General features: G+C 41.7%; 1 protein-coding gene across 1 annotated transcript in view; it reads right to left on the bottom strand.

The window, feature by feature from the left end:
* Nucleotides 1-17,518, bottom strand: part of MCCC2 (methylcrotonoyl-CoA carboxylase 2 (beta)) — a 108,731-nt gene that overhangs the window by 73,739 nt on the left and 17,474 nt on the right. The window contains exons 4-6 of the mRNA XM_006900036.1: nucleotides 13,010-13,111; nucleotides 3,012-3,139; nucleotides 352-464 (exon numbers count right to left, since the gene is read on the bottom strand). Coding sequence (XP_006900098.1) covers nucleotides 352-464; nucleotides 3,012-3,139; nucleotides 13,010-13,111 — 343 coding nt within the window. The remainder of the gene's footprint in view (nucleotides 1-351; nucleotides 465-3,011; nucleotides 3,140-13,009; nucleotides 13,112-17,518) is intronic.

The raw sequence follows: 17,518 nt of genomic DNA, 5'->3' as shown, positions 1-17,518 counted from the left end.
GACAGTGCAGGGGAAAAAAAAGTCCAGAAGAGATGGACTAACACAGTAACTGGGGTAATGGGGATAGATGTGTTGGAGTCAGTAAGACTGGCTCAGGATAGGGCACGCTTCAGAGCTACTGTACAGAGTCCATAGGAGTCACAGGTGACTCAATGGCACATAACAACAACAGTACATTACAGTAGTAGGCCATAATTTAACCAAAGACTCCAAATAACCATGAACTTTAAGACACGTTCTATGGATTAGACTCTGTATTAAATTGTTTTTCTTTTTTAATTCATGCCAGAGTAACTGTTCAGTAAAGACATCTGGATCAAAAAGCAGTACACTTCCTTAACGGTAACTTACCTGCGCAATATTTTTAGAAGACATAATTGCCTGATGATAGAATATGCGACCAAAATGATCTCTATCTGGAAACACGTCTGCTTGCCGGGGTAAATTTGCTCCTCCTGAATCAACTGAAAACAAAAAGCATTGCAGGCATAAGTATAGCTCAATGAACAAAACAGCCTATACACAGGTAGACTTTCACTGGTGGGAGTATCAGTTCCTAATCATATTCTCAAGAAGCACCTAACATTCCAGACTATTTTAGAGCTTTATCCTATCCCTCAATGTAGTCAAACAGATCTACTGCTTAGCCTACACCTACTAGGTTCTCTGGTGGCCTAGTGGCAAGAAGCTGTGCTACAATCACGAAGGCATGCGGTTCAAGTCTACCAGCTGCTCCACAGAAGGATGGGCAACCTCCTCCTGTGTGATTTATTGCCTCTGCAAACCCACTAGAGGGGCAGCTATGGGTAGGTTCAAAGTCAATGGTACATTTCTCCTATCTACGCAAAAGCTGTTTCTCAATGCACTCTCTTCTTTGAGAAACAGCTCTAACAGCCCACATCCAGCTAAAAATTTAAATCAGTACAAAGAATCCATGAGGCAATTTATCAAAATTGCCTTCTGATACTGTTTTTAACTGTAGTTTATCATAGTCATAGACAAGAATGTCAGCTAGGCTCAAAACAGAGCTTCATGACCAAAAAATGGCTTCATGACTTTTCTACGCCTGGTCTTCCTCAGGGAAGTGAAGATAAAAAGTAGCTATCTGATAGCAGAAATTTCATCTCATCAGATGAGACAAACTAACACATGCAGCACTTAGTACTGACTATAAAAACACATAGTATATAAAATGCTAGCTAATCCTGTATCTGTTACCTGTCATTTGTAATTCTTTATTGTGGTTTAACATGGCAATCTGGCTCCGAATCATTACAAATTTGCTCAGTACAGATCTACCATGATACTCTTCACTGCACCCCGACAGTGTTTGTTCACCACCCACAAACAGCGGGGTCTCATTGGATGTTTCCTCTACGTGAAATGTAGTTTGCACTGTGAGTCAATCAGGCAAATTCCCTTTCCCAGAAGAAAAGGCTCTACGATCAGCATACCTGTCCAAAAACCCGCATAATAAATGATATGTATTAAGAGTTTTACCAGGTCAATACTCAGGCAGTATCAACTTTAAAACTGCCTTGCTTTCTTTTTGAAATATCTTTAACTCTTAAATGAACTTTAATTTCAATACTTTAATTTCATTTGAAATGAAATTTACTTCAATTATATTTATCCATTTATATAACTATTGTTGTTGTTATTATGTACTATTGTGTTGGAACCAACTGCTGGCTGACCCTCCTCCTCCTGCAGGTTTTGAGAGGCAACAGATGGCATGGGAAGACATCACCCAGCTTTCTCAGAGGGTGAAGCTAGTAAGTTCACACCACCTGCCTTTGTGCTGGCAGCATAGCTCCTTACCAGTAGGACAAGAGAGCTCCCTTAATTACATAGATTATGTAACAGACACTAAAAAATACATATTCAAAAATAAATTCACACACATAGAAAAATAAATCTGCATAGAACAGTTTTTAAGAATTATTCCTAGTGACAGTTTGAGTAGTTTTATTTACTGACCTCATACTGATTTATTTTATTCTATGTGCTTATTCTTATTTAAGAATTTTACATTCATACTGAAAGTGATCTATTATTGGTGTGCCCTGTCTCCATCTCAGGGCTCCTGAAATGAGTTGTCCATTTCTGAGTATATCTAATCTCCAGAAAGTTTGACTATATAAAACTGTTCCTTGAAAGTGTTCTGGAATCTCACCTAAACACTATTTGAGCCTGGTTCCTTCTTAAGATTTCTAAGTGCTCCTTCAGTTTTTGAAAACAGTTTTACAGTACTTTGTTTTCTAGAAAATTGTTCCATTTAAAATGAATTTTCAAACGTATTGCCATACAAAATGTCCTTAAAAACTAGGGGGTGGGATTGACTCTATCTGTATTATTGGTATATTTCCTAACAAGAACAGATTAATGTACGAATAAAATAAGATTGGCTGTCATCACCATATAATGATTTGCATTCTTTTTTTTTTTTTTTTTTTATGATTTGCATTCTAAGCAGACAGGGAGATGAAAGCCATGGCTCTGAGGCCCCTTCCACCCCAGCAAACTCTATATGCTGCTGCTGCATCAGTCTCGTTCTAGCTTTGTTCCTCATTCTTAGGAACAATCCTCGGGCTGTGAGCAGTGGCCAGTTACTCACTGCCCAGTAGTTTCAGCAGTTTCGGGATCTCTGTGAACAAAACTTAGTGTGGTATCATCCCACCCTCTCCTCAGTTAAGCTCTCAGACTGTGGCTACTAGTCATATTCCATCAACTGGCCTGACCTGTGCACCAGCCAGCCCCTCTGGTCCTCTGTGTTCTCCTCTATAACAGGGATACATTGCCACATTCTCTTGCATGGGTGCAAATTTTGGCCTCCCCCACCTCACTGTGGGACCCCACCAGTTTTAAGCAGGGAACATGCATTTTTATTGTAATTATGGGAGAAACCATTTTTTAAAAATCCACTAAGTTTCTTAAACATGCACAGTTTCTTAAACAGTCTTCATTGTATCAGCTAATGGCAGTTTATATTCCAATTCTTGTTTACTTACCCAAGTAGATGCAAGGGAGTCTGTTTTGCAGTGCAATTTCTTGGGCCCGTAAATGCTTTTTCACTGTCACTGGGTAGTAGGTACCTCCTTTAACAGTGGCATCATTGGCAATAATCATGCATTCTACTCTGAAAGGCAGAAGTTTCATTGGAAAGATAACATAAGAGATTTCCTCCAACTGAAAGACCAATTATACCCAATTATATTGGAGGCTCTTCCAAGATAGCCTTCAACTTCGAGCACATAGCACAAATAGCACTCATAAGAAGACAATATTAGGTTATAAGAATGAGCTGTTATCATCACTTATATTCTACAGAAAGACTACTTTTAACAAGTTTATAAACTCATAGTTGATTTTTAAGGAGTCCTCAGTTCTGATGTGTGACCAGTTGTGTCCATGAACAAATCCTCTCCTTGCTGAGACCCAGAGAAACAGGACAGTGTGCAATGACCATTACAGAATGCTGGGATCAAAACATCTGTACCTACTCTTCATTTGCCACCTATCTTCTTCTCTGACCTATCATATCACATTTACACATTTCTGCAATGATTCTCACACGGCACGTCTGATGACCTAGGTCAGGCAAAAGAGGCCTAAACAGGCCCTCACTGAATTCCTCGTGCAAACAGCAATAGCTAGAGGTACAGTCTGGGCCAGTGTTAGGGTTTCTCATATTAGAGGACACGGCCAGCAGGGTTCAGGAAAAAATAAAGGGGGCTCCTCTCCTTTGAGGATCAAATGTATTCACCAGGTGAATATCATAAAATATTTTTCATAATATCATATGATATTTATTAATATCATAAAACCTCTTCCACATTAACATCTTATAGAGTGGAATGCAAATTCTAATGACTTTACTATTAAGTAAACTAGACTCCAGGCTGCACGCAGGTTTCAGGAAGGTTGTTGGGCCTACAACTTCAGGTTATTCGCTGACACTTCTCTACAAAGACACTGCTGTGGCATTAAACAAAACTAGACTGAAATGTATTTGCTAGTTATTTAACGTTGGACAAGAACACAGTCACTTTTGTTCGTCTGTGAAAAGGTCACAAACATGAGACAGCACAGGAAATCAGTGCACAAAAAAAGGACTACTAAATGTTTGCTGGTTTTACCAAACATCTCTCAGCTTGGCAACAAAATTCTTTTTCTTCCAGAAATTCTCCCATCTTTAATTCCTGTGGCTCTAGGCGACTGATCTAAAGCTCAACTCTTTCTATTCCAAGCTCACACACTGACTGAAAAACTGGCACAGACAACAAGCCCAACCACTTGGAGATTTTTTTTTCTCCACACTGCAGCAGCTAAGCTTACGAATATAGACTAGGAACTGACTAGCTACATCTCTGCCAGTGTTTGGGAGGGTACTTAGGAACAAAAATAATCAGCTCTGGTGGACTAGTGGGTAAAAGAGCTGTGCTACCACCCCAAAGAAAGGCAGTTTGATTCCACAGCAGTTCTGCAGAAGAAATATGGTCAGTCACTATTCACGCAAAACAGGTCTGTTGTGCAGAAAAGTGAAACCAGGGTGCTCCTTAGAAGCAAGGATGGTGGAACTTTGTCTCACATACTTTATGCATATTGTTAGGAAGGGCCAGTTCTTGGAGAAGGTGGGGAGTCAGCATAAAGGAGGAAGACTCTCAACAAGATGAACTGACACAGTGATGGAAACCATGGGTTCAAGTATGTCAGAGACGGTGAGGATGGCACAGGACAGGGCAGGATTCAGACCCACTGTTTACAGGATTTCAATGAGTCACAGGCAGCTCAAAAACACGTAACAACAACAACTCAGGAACAAAGCTAAGGGTAAAGTAAGAAACAGGAGAGGTAAAAACAGCCTGTAGCCTGATTATACTCTTAGAATTTCAGATTCAAACTATCCCCAAACTTCTCAGTAAAGTCAATAAATTCCACTTTCTCTTAGTCAGGTCCTGAACCTGGGTAATTGTCAAGTACAGAGAGAAACTTCCCAAGTTTACAGAAAAACTGAGAAAAAAGCACAAGGCAAGTAAAATATAACAGTAAACAATAAAATATTTGTATATACCTTTTTTTTTAACATTTGTGTATGGGGGAAAAGAACTGTTCCAAAAGCATCTACAGTCATAACAACCAGCTGTTATAATTATCCACTTTCTAAACAACATGCCTCTGGAAACTCTATGAACTCTGAAAAATGTCAAAAGTTATAGAAAGGCTTAAGGCCTTTTTTCATAGGGTCACTATGAGTTGTGCCCGTTTCGACATCAATCAACACCACCACCACAATTCTCCTGCTTAAGGAGCTCTAGTGGCCTGTTAGGTAAGGCGCTACATTGCCAACACAAATGCATATGGCTCAAATCTATCAGTAGTTCCACCGGAGAGAGACAGGCAATCACTTATGCAATTTACTGCCTCTGAAAATTATCGAGGGGGTCAGCCATGAGGTGGTTCCAACTCGACAGCACATTATGACAACACTCTCCTACTTGGCTTGGAAGCAGGAGCAGCATCCACTTTCGTGAACAGCTTGCCTCCGTAAACCCTATGAGCCTGGAGAAAGGATGAAAGTCACACACGCAAGTGTCAAGGACTTTCATTCATAGGGTCGCTATGAGTCGCCTACGACTCGACAGCACTTAACAACTCCTACTTGGCACATATACTCTAAGCATGCTGTTAGGAGCAGCCAATCCTTGGGAGAAGACTTCATGCTTGTCAGCGAAAGGGAGGAAGACCCTCAATGAAGATGGACTGACACGGTGACTGTAACAATGGACGGAAGAGTACCTCAGAGATGATGAAGACAGCACAGGACAGGGCAGGGTTTAGATCTGCCATTCATTAGGGGCTGTGGTCAAAGTGATGGACGGCACCTAACAACAAATGGTTAAGTGCACAGGTAGCCATCCAAAGAGTTGTTGAGCTTGAACTATCCCCATGGCTCCTCAGAAGACAGACATGGCAATTTGCTCTTATAAAGATGAAGGCCTAGAAAATCCTAGGGACAATTCTCTGTCACATGGGGCTCACTGTGAATCAAAACCTACTCCATAATGCCTAACAACCACCACCTTCCTTCTTTAATATGTCTTTCCAAGACATAGAAATTTAGTTAACTCTGCATTAAATTTACACTTCTTTCAAAAAGGCTTAATGTTAATGTTTCATAAGACTCCAAGAAAATAAAGGCTCTACAGATTATCCGGGAGGCTGAGCTCTATAAGGAGAAGTGTGGCATCAGGATCACAGGTAGACTCATCAGCAATCTGCGCTACGTAGATGACAAAACTTTGCTTGCTGAAACTGAGGAGGACCTGAAGTGCTTGCAGTCAAGGACTGCGGCCTCCAATATGGATTGATGCTCAACATCAAATAACAAAGATTCTCACCAATGGGCCAATTAGCAGCATCATTATAGATGATAGTGAAGAGATTGAGATTGTTGACAGCTTCAGTTTTCATGGCTCTACAATCAATACTCTTGGAACCAGAAGTCAGGAAATTAAAAGATTAATTGCATAGGGAAAGTCTGCTATCAGAGACCTCGCCAAAGTACTGAAGAGCAATGATGTCAATCTGAAGATTAAGGTGCACCTGATAAAGGCCATAGTTTTTGCAATTACTTGCTATGTATCAGAGAGCTGGACAATGACTAGGGATGATAGAAGAAGAGTTGATGCCTTTGAGCTGTGGAGCTGGAGAAGAATATTGAATATACCATGGACTGCCAAGAAAACAAACAAGTTCATCCTGGAGAGTGTGAAGCCAGGTTACTCCTTAGAGGCAAGGATTCTGAAGCTTCGTCTGACATACTTTAGACATGTTGCAAGGCAAGATCAGTCCTTAGAGAGGGACGTCATGCTTGGGAGGGTGGAGGGAGAGCGTAGGAGAGGAAGACCCTCGATGAGATGGACTGATTCAGTCACTGGGGTAATGGGGATAGGTGTGTCAGAGACAATAAGATTGGCAAGGGATAGAGCAGAGTTTAGAACTATTGTACACAGGATCGCTATGAGATGCAGGCAACTCGACCGCAGATAACAAAAACAGTATATACATTGACAGAGAACTATCAGAAATATAAGCTGGGTTTAGAAGAGGCCATGGCACTAGAGACATTATCGTCAATGTCACATTGATCTTGGCAGAAAGCCAAGGGATATCTATATTTGTTTCATTGACTATGCAAAGGCATTTGACTGTGTGGATCACAACAAATTGTGGCTAAACTTGAGGAAAATGGGAATCCCAGAACACTTGATTTTGCTTATGCGAAACCTACACTTGGGCCAGGAAGCTGTCCTCAGAACAGAGCAGGGCAACACTGAAGGGGGTGCATCAGGGATCTGTCCTGTCTCCACACCATTTTAATCTGTATGCAGAACAGATCATTTGGAAATCTAGATTTTATGAAGAGGAATGTGGCATCAGGATTGGAGAAAGACTCATCAACAAGCTATGTTATGCAGATGCCACACCCTAGCTAACTGAAACTGAGGAGGACCTGAAGAGCTTGCTGTAGAAGGTCAAGGACTATTAAAGTTCAACATCAAGACAACAATGATTCTCATCACTGGATGGAGAAGAGATTGAGGTTACCAATTACTGATTGCTCAGCTCCACAATCAACACTTTTGGCACCAGTAGTCAGGAAATCAAAAGACAATTTGCATTAGGTAAATCTGATGTCGGGAAGCTTTCCAGAGTACTAAGAAGCAATGATGTCAGTCTAGAGACTAAGGTGCACCTGATCCAGTCCATGGTCTTCACAATTGCTTGCTATGCATCAGAGAGGTGGATTATGACAAGTCTGACAGAAGAAGAAATGATGCCTTTGAGTTGTGGTGCTGCAGAAGAGTCTTGACCATATCATGGAGCACCAAGAAAACAAATAGGTCTATCTTGGAGAGGGTGAAACCAAGTTTCTCCTTGGAGGCAAGGATTTTGAACTTCTGGCTCACATATTTTTGGGCATGTGGTCAGGAGAGACTACTCCTTGTAAAAGGATAACGTGCCCAGAAGGGTGGAAGGACAGCACCGGAGAGAAAGACCACGCATGAGATGGATTTATACAGTAACTAGAGCAATGGAGTTCGGTGTGTTGGGAGTCTCTGAGACCGGCTCAGGACAGGGCAGGCTTCAAAGCTGCTGTCCATCGGGTCACTATGAGTCCCAGGTGACTGAACAGCACATAGCAAGAACAACCACATACTTGGTGAACATCAAGTGTAGCCTGAAGCATGCTGTGCAGTTAACCAACAGGTGATGACTCTCTGGCAATTCATATTCACCAGCAGCTCCACAGGACAAAGATGAGCTGTCTCTCCTCCTGTTAAGATTTCTAGATTCAGAAACCAACAGAGGGGCACTATAAGTCTGAATACACTCACAGTAGTGAGGCGGAGTTATTTGTTTGTTTTGAAGTAAATCACAATAGGAAAAGAGCCACAAAGGAGGTCTGGGGGTAGAGAAGGGAGGGAGGAAGGAACAACAATGTGTGTAAGTGCTACAGCTGCACCTGCCCTGAAAGCTAGGCTCTCCTGAGGAGACAGAGAACCACCCATCTTACCCAGGACTGGAACCAAATGCAATTGTGTGATGCTAGGATTCAGCCTGAGCTGGAGTTAAATCCGAGATTCCCCAGGAGCATGAGATCATGAGCAAGTAATTTTAACTGTATCCCAGTGAGTAATGAACAGAGCTGCCAACCCAAAGGCATATCGTTCAAGCCCACCAGCTCTCAATGGCAGAAAATTGGGCAATCTTCTCCTGTGTGATTTACAGCCTCTGAAAACTCACTAAAGCTTCAGCTATGAGTCACTCCTGACTTGATAGTACGTATGTATAAATATGGAACAATATGGAGGAAGTAACACACATGCCAGAAATACCAACATTACAGGGGAGTGGAGAAGAAATGGTGGACAGAAGTGGACGGCAGCCTAAGCCATCAAACCAGGATTGGCTGGGGCAGAAGGTAGGAAGTGCTGCAGGGGCATGGAGATGGAACTAAACTGGAAGCTAGCAGAGCAGGAATGGGGGTGGGTACAAGATACGTGTACCGAAGAGGGGGAGTGGGGCCAATACGTGATCTGTTACCAGCATAATAGGAAAGATCTCTCATCCACTCTTTTGGGTAAAGTAAAATGTTTGTCAAATACTGTACCAGAGAGCTGTCTATTTGTGTTTCATTGACTATGCACAGGCATTTGACTATGTGGATCACAACAAACTGTGGCTAACTTTAAGAACAGAAATTCCCAAACACTGGACTGTGCTTATGTGAAATCTATACTTGGCAGTAGTCAGAACAGAGCAAGGAAACACTGTATGGTTCAAGATCAGGAAATATGTATGCCAAGGATGCATCCTCTCTCCATACCTTTTCAATCTATATGTGAAACAGATCATCTGTGAGGCTGGGCTCTATGAGGAGGAATGTGGCATCTGAATTGGAGGAAGACTCATCAGGAACCTGTATTATGCAGATGACAGAATCTAGCTTGCTGAAACTGAGGAGGACATGAGGCATTTGCTGCAGAAGGTCAAGGACAGCAGCCTTCAAATACAGATTGAAGCTCAACATCAAGAAAACAAAGATTGTCACCACTAGGCCAATTGGCAACACCGTAATAGATGGAGGAGAAATTGAGACTGTTAACAGCTTTAGTTTGCTTGGCTCCACAGTCAAGACTCTTAGTACCAGCAGCTAGGAAATTAAAAGACAAATTGCACTGGGAAAATCTGCTGTCACGGATCTCTCTACCATACTGAAGAACAATGGTGCCAGTTTGGAGACTAAGGTGCGAATGACCCAGGCCATGGTCTTCAAAATTACTTGCTATGCATCAGAGATCTGGACTAGGACTAATGACAATAGTAGAGTTGGTGCTTTTAACATGTGGTGCTATACAGTGTTGAACATATGTATACCACCAAAAGAACAAACAGGTCTGTGCTGGAGAGAGTAAAACCAAGTTGCTTCTTGGAGGCAAGGATTTTAAAGCTCTATCTCACAAACTTTGGTCATGTGGCCAGAGGGGACCAGTCCTTACAGAAGGACATCATGCTTGGAAGAGTGGGGGGACAACGCAGGAGAGAAAGAGCCCAGATGAAATAGATTCACTCAGTGATTGGAGGAATGGGATTAGTAATGAAATTGGCTCAGGACAAGGCAGGGTTCAGAGTTACTGTACACAGGGTCGCTATAAGTCACAGGCAACTTGAAGGTACAGAACATCAAGAACAAAACATAAATGTATTTCCAAGGATCCTTTATGATGTAGTGGGGTAAAGTTGAGCTACTAACCAAATGTCGCTAACTAATCCACCAATAGCTCCTCAGGGGAAAGATGAGGCATTCTGCTTGTGTTACGATTACAACCCGGGAAGTGCTGAGGGACTGTTCTACTCTGTCCTACAGAGAGCCCCTAGGATTTGAAATCAACGGAACAGCAATGAATTTTAAGCCTATTTCTTATCTAGGGATGATGAAGACAGTAATAATATTCATTATCACAGAGTTGTTTTAAGGATCAATGGGAAAACTATATTAATAGTACATGGTAACTATGTGACGACTGTGATATCAAATACAACTGATCCTCACTATTCACAGGTTCCGTATGTAAGAATCCTCTTACTAAAATAAATCTGTAACCTCAAAGTCAGTCCTGGTGGTCCTATCACAGTCATTCATACATACGTGCAGAAGAGTGAAAAACGTGAGCAGCTTACGTTCATGTCCCCACCTGAGGGTGCAACATGGCCTTATTTCAGCTCTCACATTTGTAAACAAGTAACCTTTTCACAGTGTACTCAGTGCCATGTTTTTCATCATCATTTCTGTGCTTTCTATGCAGGCAACTTCAAATTGGTGGCAAAGCCATTTTAAAGTGCTGAAGTAATACCTAGTATTCTTCAGTGTAATACGGGCCTGATGAGCCAGACAGAGAAAGTATGTGCTAGTGCTTCTTTCAGGCATGAGATATTTAGTGCCAATGGTCTTGGATTCAATGTTAAGGAAATTAGATAGATAGATAGATAGATAGATAGATAGATAGATAGATAGATAGATAGATAGATAGATATAGATATGTTGTTGTTGTTATTGACTGCCATCAAGTCGAGCACAAGCCTGAAGCAGTTCTGTAATTATCATCATTTATCAAAGTTCACAGAGTTTCCAGAGTCATGTTGTTTAGGAAGTGGATGCTACTCCTGCTTCTAGAGTTACAGATATATACAGAGAAAGAAGGAGAGGGAGCGAGAGAGCATGAGTGAGCTCTAGTGGCTTAGTGGCAAGAAGTAGCGCTACAATCCTGAGAACGCATGGAGTACGAGGCTACCAGCTTCTCCGCGGAAGGATGCGCAATCTCCTCCCAATTAAGTGCCTCTGAAAACCCCCTGGAGGGTCTGCTACAAGAGGCTCAAAGAAACCGAACCCTGTTTTTCTCCTACATATGCATGTGTGTTAAATAAATTTAACATCTAGCAATCTAAATTTCCTAAGTCTACAGCAGCTCTCAAAATTTGTAGTTGTTGTTATGTGTCAACAAGGAAAGGAAACACCACACAGTCCTGTGCCATCCTGCCAACCATTGCTGTTCTTGCCCAGGGTTGCAGACTTTCTGTCAATCTCATTGAAGGTCTTCGTCTTTTCTCTGATCCTCTACTTTATTTTTTTTTTTTTTTTATTGATCCTCTACTTTAAAGAGCATCATGTTCTTCTCCACAGACAGGTCTCTCCTAATAACTTGTCTGAAATACGCAAGATGAAGAAGACTCTGCATTCTTGCTTCCAAGGAACATTCTGGCTTTACTTCTTCTATGAAAGACTTGATCATTTGTTCACTCTTTAGCACATGAAAACCAGGAGGATCTGTTAATATAAACTGCAGGACCTTGCCCTAAGAGTTTACTACCTGAGAATCTGTGGTTCTAACAAGTTCCCAGGCAATGCCAATGCTGTTGTCTAGGGGTCAATGTCAGAGTACTCTTCCAAGACAGTTGTACTCACTTGAGATGTTCAAGAGCTTTCCAGCAGAGCCTTTGAAAACAGACCCTCACACTGGTTCATTTTTGTCTGGTCCCTGTTAAAAACTGAATTTCAACCCAAGAGATACCAAGTCAAAATCTACATTGTTGTTGTTATTATGTGCCACTGAGTCACCTGCGATTCGTAATGACCCTATGTACAGCTGCTCTGAACCCTGCTCTATCCTGAGCCAGTCTTACTAACTCTAACACACCTACCCACATTACCCCAGTTACTGTATCAATCCCTCTCATCTGGGGTCTTTCTCTCCTACACTGTCCCTCCACCCTTTCAAGAATGATGTCCTTCTCCAAGGTCTGGTCTCTCCTGGCCACGAGTCCAAAATATGAGATGGAGCTTCAAAATCCTAACCTCCATGGAGAAACGTGGTTTCACTCTCACCAAGGCAGAACTATTTTCACTGCTGTCAAGTCAGAAACAATTCTGAGCTGACCCTCTGCTGGGTTTCTGAGGCAGGCTATAAATCATGCAGAATACTACCCCTCGTTCTCCCTCGGATCTGCTGGTGAGTTCAAACTGTCAGAGAGGCACAGCTGTTGCGTTAGCAGCCCAACTCCCTGCATATTACACCCTCAGAGCCTCCAATATGTTAACAAGACCCCTGTTAGAAGCCTTCACCTAGCAAACTTATTGGGTAATCCAGCATTGCATACATCAGGCCACATCTGGAGATTCTGATAAAGCAGGAAGCCCTGAATTAGAAGAATCCCAAGGATTTTCCTTGGGTTCTTTTTATTGTTGTTTGTTCATTTTCCCCTTTAACTTTTGTCTTCAGAGTTCCACAGATAAATCTATTATGTATCTGGGTAGAAAGCCTCAGCCCTAAGTAAGAAATAAAAAACAGGATGCAACTTGCATGCTAACATGTCAAATGAAAAGGAGCCTGTATCACACCAAACACTTGTTCTGACCACACTGTTGACGGGTAGACTTACTTACCCTGACACTCTGCCAATGCCTGTAATGATGCCACCTGCTGGCACTTCCTCATTACCGTATAACTGGTAACCTGCAAACTGGGATAATTCCAGAAATGGGGACCTGCAGAGAGGATGGATATTGACTGAATTACTGATGGAACTTTTAAAATCACATTAAACAGTTATACAAGAAAAAGCAAAGATATTTTGTCTTTAACATGGCAATGTTTAAAATATTTATATTTAAATCCAACAACTAGAGTTTCTTTTTAAATCCTAATTCGATAATTTCTAGTAAAAAGTAAAATAAAATTCACGCAAATAGTTTGTGGACATACTTGGTACATCCAGGCACTAGACCACAAGATATTTATTTTAAAGACATCCCACACTGTGTTTATTAATACAGGAAAAGACTAGGAGGGGACACTTAATGTTATTGTAGGTTTGTCCGGCTCATCTAAGAGCTTCGGAGCCACTAACTCCCCAAAACTACTCTGAGGTGGATTTCATTATGTCCCGCATTTATGAAACTGAGACATACAAACACTAAATAACTTGGCTAGGTCATACTGCTAATGGCACAGTTAGGATTTAATATATTATAGCCCCAAGAATTAAGCTCTGTGTTATTCTATGTCTCAATTTATAAAAATGAGCAATATATACTGAGTGAAGAAATCAGGAAGCCATAAAATATATCCAACGTGATTTCTGCTTTCTTTCTTTTGCAAAAATATGTATGTAAAAAGTAAAATAAAAAATAAATACATGTATATGTATATAGGATGTACCATGGACTGCCAGGAAAACAAACAGATTCATCCTGGAGAGGATTAAACCAAGCTACTCCTTGGAGGCAAGGATTCTGGGGCTTCGTCTGACATACTTTGGACATGTTGCCAGGAGGGACGGGTCCTTGGAGAGGGACATCATGCTTGGGAGGGTGGAGGAACAGTGCAGGAGGGGAAGGCCCTCTATGAGATGGATTGACTCGGTGACTGGGGTAATCGGGATGGGTGTGTCAGAGGCAGTGCGGTTGGCGCAGGATAGAGCAGGGTTTAGGGCTGTTGTGCATAGGGTCGTTATGAGTCGCAAACGACTCGATGGCACATAACAACAACAACAACAACATATGTATATATGTCGGTATGTAATATACACACACACATGTATGAACTCTGGTGGTCTAGTGGTAAAAAGCTGCAATACCAACTTGAAGGCTTCTGTTCAAGTCCAGCAGCTGCTCTGCAGAAGAATGGGCTATCTCCTCTCATTCAATAGACTGCCTCTGAAAACCAGCTGGAAGGTCAGCTATGGGTCAGTTCCAACTCAACAGCACATATCATATATATAAGATGAATTTGGTGAAAACTTCAATCTTTTCTCCATTTGTCATAATGTTGCCTATTGGTCTAATGGTAAGAATTTTTGTTTTCTGGATGTTGAGATGCAATTCATATTGAAAGCTATATTCATTGATCTTCTCTAACAAGTGCTTCAAATCCTTCTCACTTTCAGGAAAGCAAGGTTGTTGTCATCTGCATGACACAGGTTATTGATGAATCTCCCTCTAATCTTGATACCACATTCCTCTTTAGAGAGTCCAGCTTCGCTGAAAATTTGCTCAGCATACAGACAGAATAGGTATGGAGAAAGAATACAACCCTGACACACTCCCTTCTTAATTTTAAACCATGTAGTGTTCTCTTGCTCTGTTCATACAACAGCCTCCTGGTCTAGAGGTCTAGATTTAGCATAAGCACAATTAAGTGCTCTGGGATTTCCATTCTGCTCAATGTTAGCAATAACTTCTTATGATTCACACAGTCAAATGCCTTTGCATAGTCAATAAAGCATAAATAGACAATCTTCTAATATACTTTGAGCCATGATTCATATGACATCAGCAATGGTATTCTTGGTGCCACAACATCTGAAAAGACTATGGCCTGTATCAGGCATACCTTAGTCCTAACTGATATAGTTGCTCCTCAGCAATTTGGAGAGGTCCCTGACTGCAGACTTCTCCAACCTGATACCTCTCCTGATCTCCTGACTGCTGACAACATGTGTATTGACCATATATCCAAGTAAGATGACTTTGTTAACAGTTTTAGTCTTTTCTCCATCCATCATGATGCTGCCTAACAATCTAGTGGTGAGGATTTTTGTCTTCTTGATACTGAGATGTAATCCATTTTGAAGGCTGTAGTCTTTGATCTTCTGCAAGAAGTGCTTCAAGTCTTCCTCACTTTCAGCAAGGCTGTGTAATCTGCATAATGCAAATTGTTAATGAGTCTTACTCCAACCCTCCTGCAACATTCTTTTTCAGAGTCCTGCTTCTCAAATGACTTGCTCAGCATAAAAATTGAATAGTTATGGAGAGAGGATACAAGCCTGATGCACACTTTTCTTAATTTTAAACCATGCATTATTCCCTTGCTCTGTTCATATAACCTCTTGGTTGAGATAAAAGTTTTGCATGAGCACAATTAAGTGTTCTGGGATTTCCATCCTTTTCAATGTGAGCCAAAAATTGTTATGATTCAGTCAAATGCCTCTGTATTTGTCATCAAAGCCAAAATAGGACATTCTTTTGGTATTCTCTGCTTTTAATCAGGATCCATTTGACATCAGCAATGATATCCCTAGTGCCACAGTCACTTCTAAATCCTGTCTATACTTCTGTCAATGTACTGTGCTAGCTGTTTTTAACAGATTTTCAACAATATTTTGCTTACATGGAGTATTCATGATTGTTGTTTTGTATCCTCAAGTCGCCTGCAACTCACAGTGATCCTATATGCATAACCTTTCTGAACCTTGCTCTATCTTGAGCCAACCTTATTGTCTCTGACACACGTACCCCCACTATCTCAGTAACTGAGTCAATCCATCTCATCAAAAGTCCCCCTCTCTTGTGCTGTTCCTCCACCCTCCCAAGCATAACGTCCTTCTATAAGGACTGGTCCCTCTTTGTAATATGCCCAGAGTATATCAGAAGGAGCTTCAGAATCCTTGCCTGCAAGGAGCAATCTGATTTCATCCTCTCCAGGACAACCTTGTTTGTTCACTTAGCAGTCCATTGTATATTCAATACTCTTCTCCAGCCCCACAGCTCAAAGACATCAATTCGCCTTCTATCATCCCTAGTTTTTGTCCAGCTTTCTGATGCATAGCATGTAACTGCAAAGACCATGGCTAGGATCAGGTGCACCTTAGCCTTCAGACTGTCATCGCTGTTCTTCAGTACTCTAGAGATGTCCCTGACAGCAGATTTTCCCAATGCAATTAGTCTTGATTTCCTGGTTGCTGGCAGCAAGAGTGTTGATTGTGGGGTCAAGCAAACGAAAGCTGTTAACAATCTCAATCTCTTCACTGTCTATCGTGATGCTGTCAATCAGACTTATGGTGAGAATCTTTGAAGTTTTCATGTTGAGCTTCACACCATATTGAAGACTGCAATCTTTGACCTTCTGCAGCAAGTGCTTCAGGTCCTCCTCAGTTTCAACAAGCAAACAGTATTATCTGCATAACACAGGTTGGAGATGAGTCCTCCTCCAATCTTGATCCACATTCCTCCTTATAGAGCCCAGCCTCCCAGATGACTTGTTCCACATATAGATCAAAAAGGTATGGAGACAGGACATACCCCTGCCATACACTCTTACCGATTTTACCATGCAATGTTTCATTGCTCTGTTCTGACAATGGTCTCCTGATCCAAGTATGTTGTTATTGTTGCTGTTATGTGCCATCAAGTCCCTTGTGACTCATGGCGACCCTATATGAGAGCCCTAAACACCATTCTATCTTCTGCCAACCTCGCCGTCTCAAACACATTCATTCCCACCACTCCAATCACAGAATTAATCCATCTCATCGAGGGTCTTCCTCTCGTGCATCGCCCCTCCACTCTCCCAAACATGATGTCGCTCTCTAAGGACCAGTCCTTTCTTGCAACATGCCCAAAGTATGTCAGATGAAGCTTTGGAATCCTTGACTCCAAGGAGCATTCCGGCTTCACCTTCTCCAGGACAAACCTGTTTGTTCTCCTAGCAGTCCATGGTATATTCAACATTCTTCTCCAGCACCACAGCTCAAAGGCATCAATTCTCTTTCTATCAACCCTAGTCACTGTCCAACTCTCTAATGCATAGCATGTAATTGCAAAGACAATAGCCTGGATCGGGCGCACCTTAGTCTCCAGCCTGACGTCATTGCTCTTCAGTACTTTTGAGAGGTCTCTCACAGCTGACTTTCCCAATGCAATTCATCTCCTCATTTCCTGGCTACTGTTATGAAGAGTGTTGACTGCGGAACCAAGTAAACTAAAACTGTTAACTATCTCAATCTCTTCACCATCCATACTGATGCTGCCAATTGGCTCAGTGGTGAGAATCTTTGTTTCTTGATGTTGAGCTTCAATCCATATTGAAGGCTGCAGTCCTTGACCTTCTGCAGTAAGCACTTCAGGTCCTCCTCAGTTTCAGGAAGCAGGGTTGAGTCATCTGCGTAATGCAGA

Source organism: Elephantulus edwardii, unplaced genomic scaffold, assembly GCF_000299155.1.
Source record: "Elephantulus edwardii isolate Elephantulus edwardi_28Jun2011 unplaced genomic scaffold, EleEdw1.0 scaffold00271, whole genome shotgun sequence".
NCBI classification, from domain to species: Eukaryota; Metazoa; Chordata; class Mammalia; order Macroscelidea; family Macroscelididae; genus Elephantulus; species Elephantulus edwardii.
The sequence above is the reverse complement of the archived record's forward strand: the minus strand, read 5'-3'. Positions and strand labels throughout refer to the sequence as shown.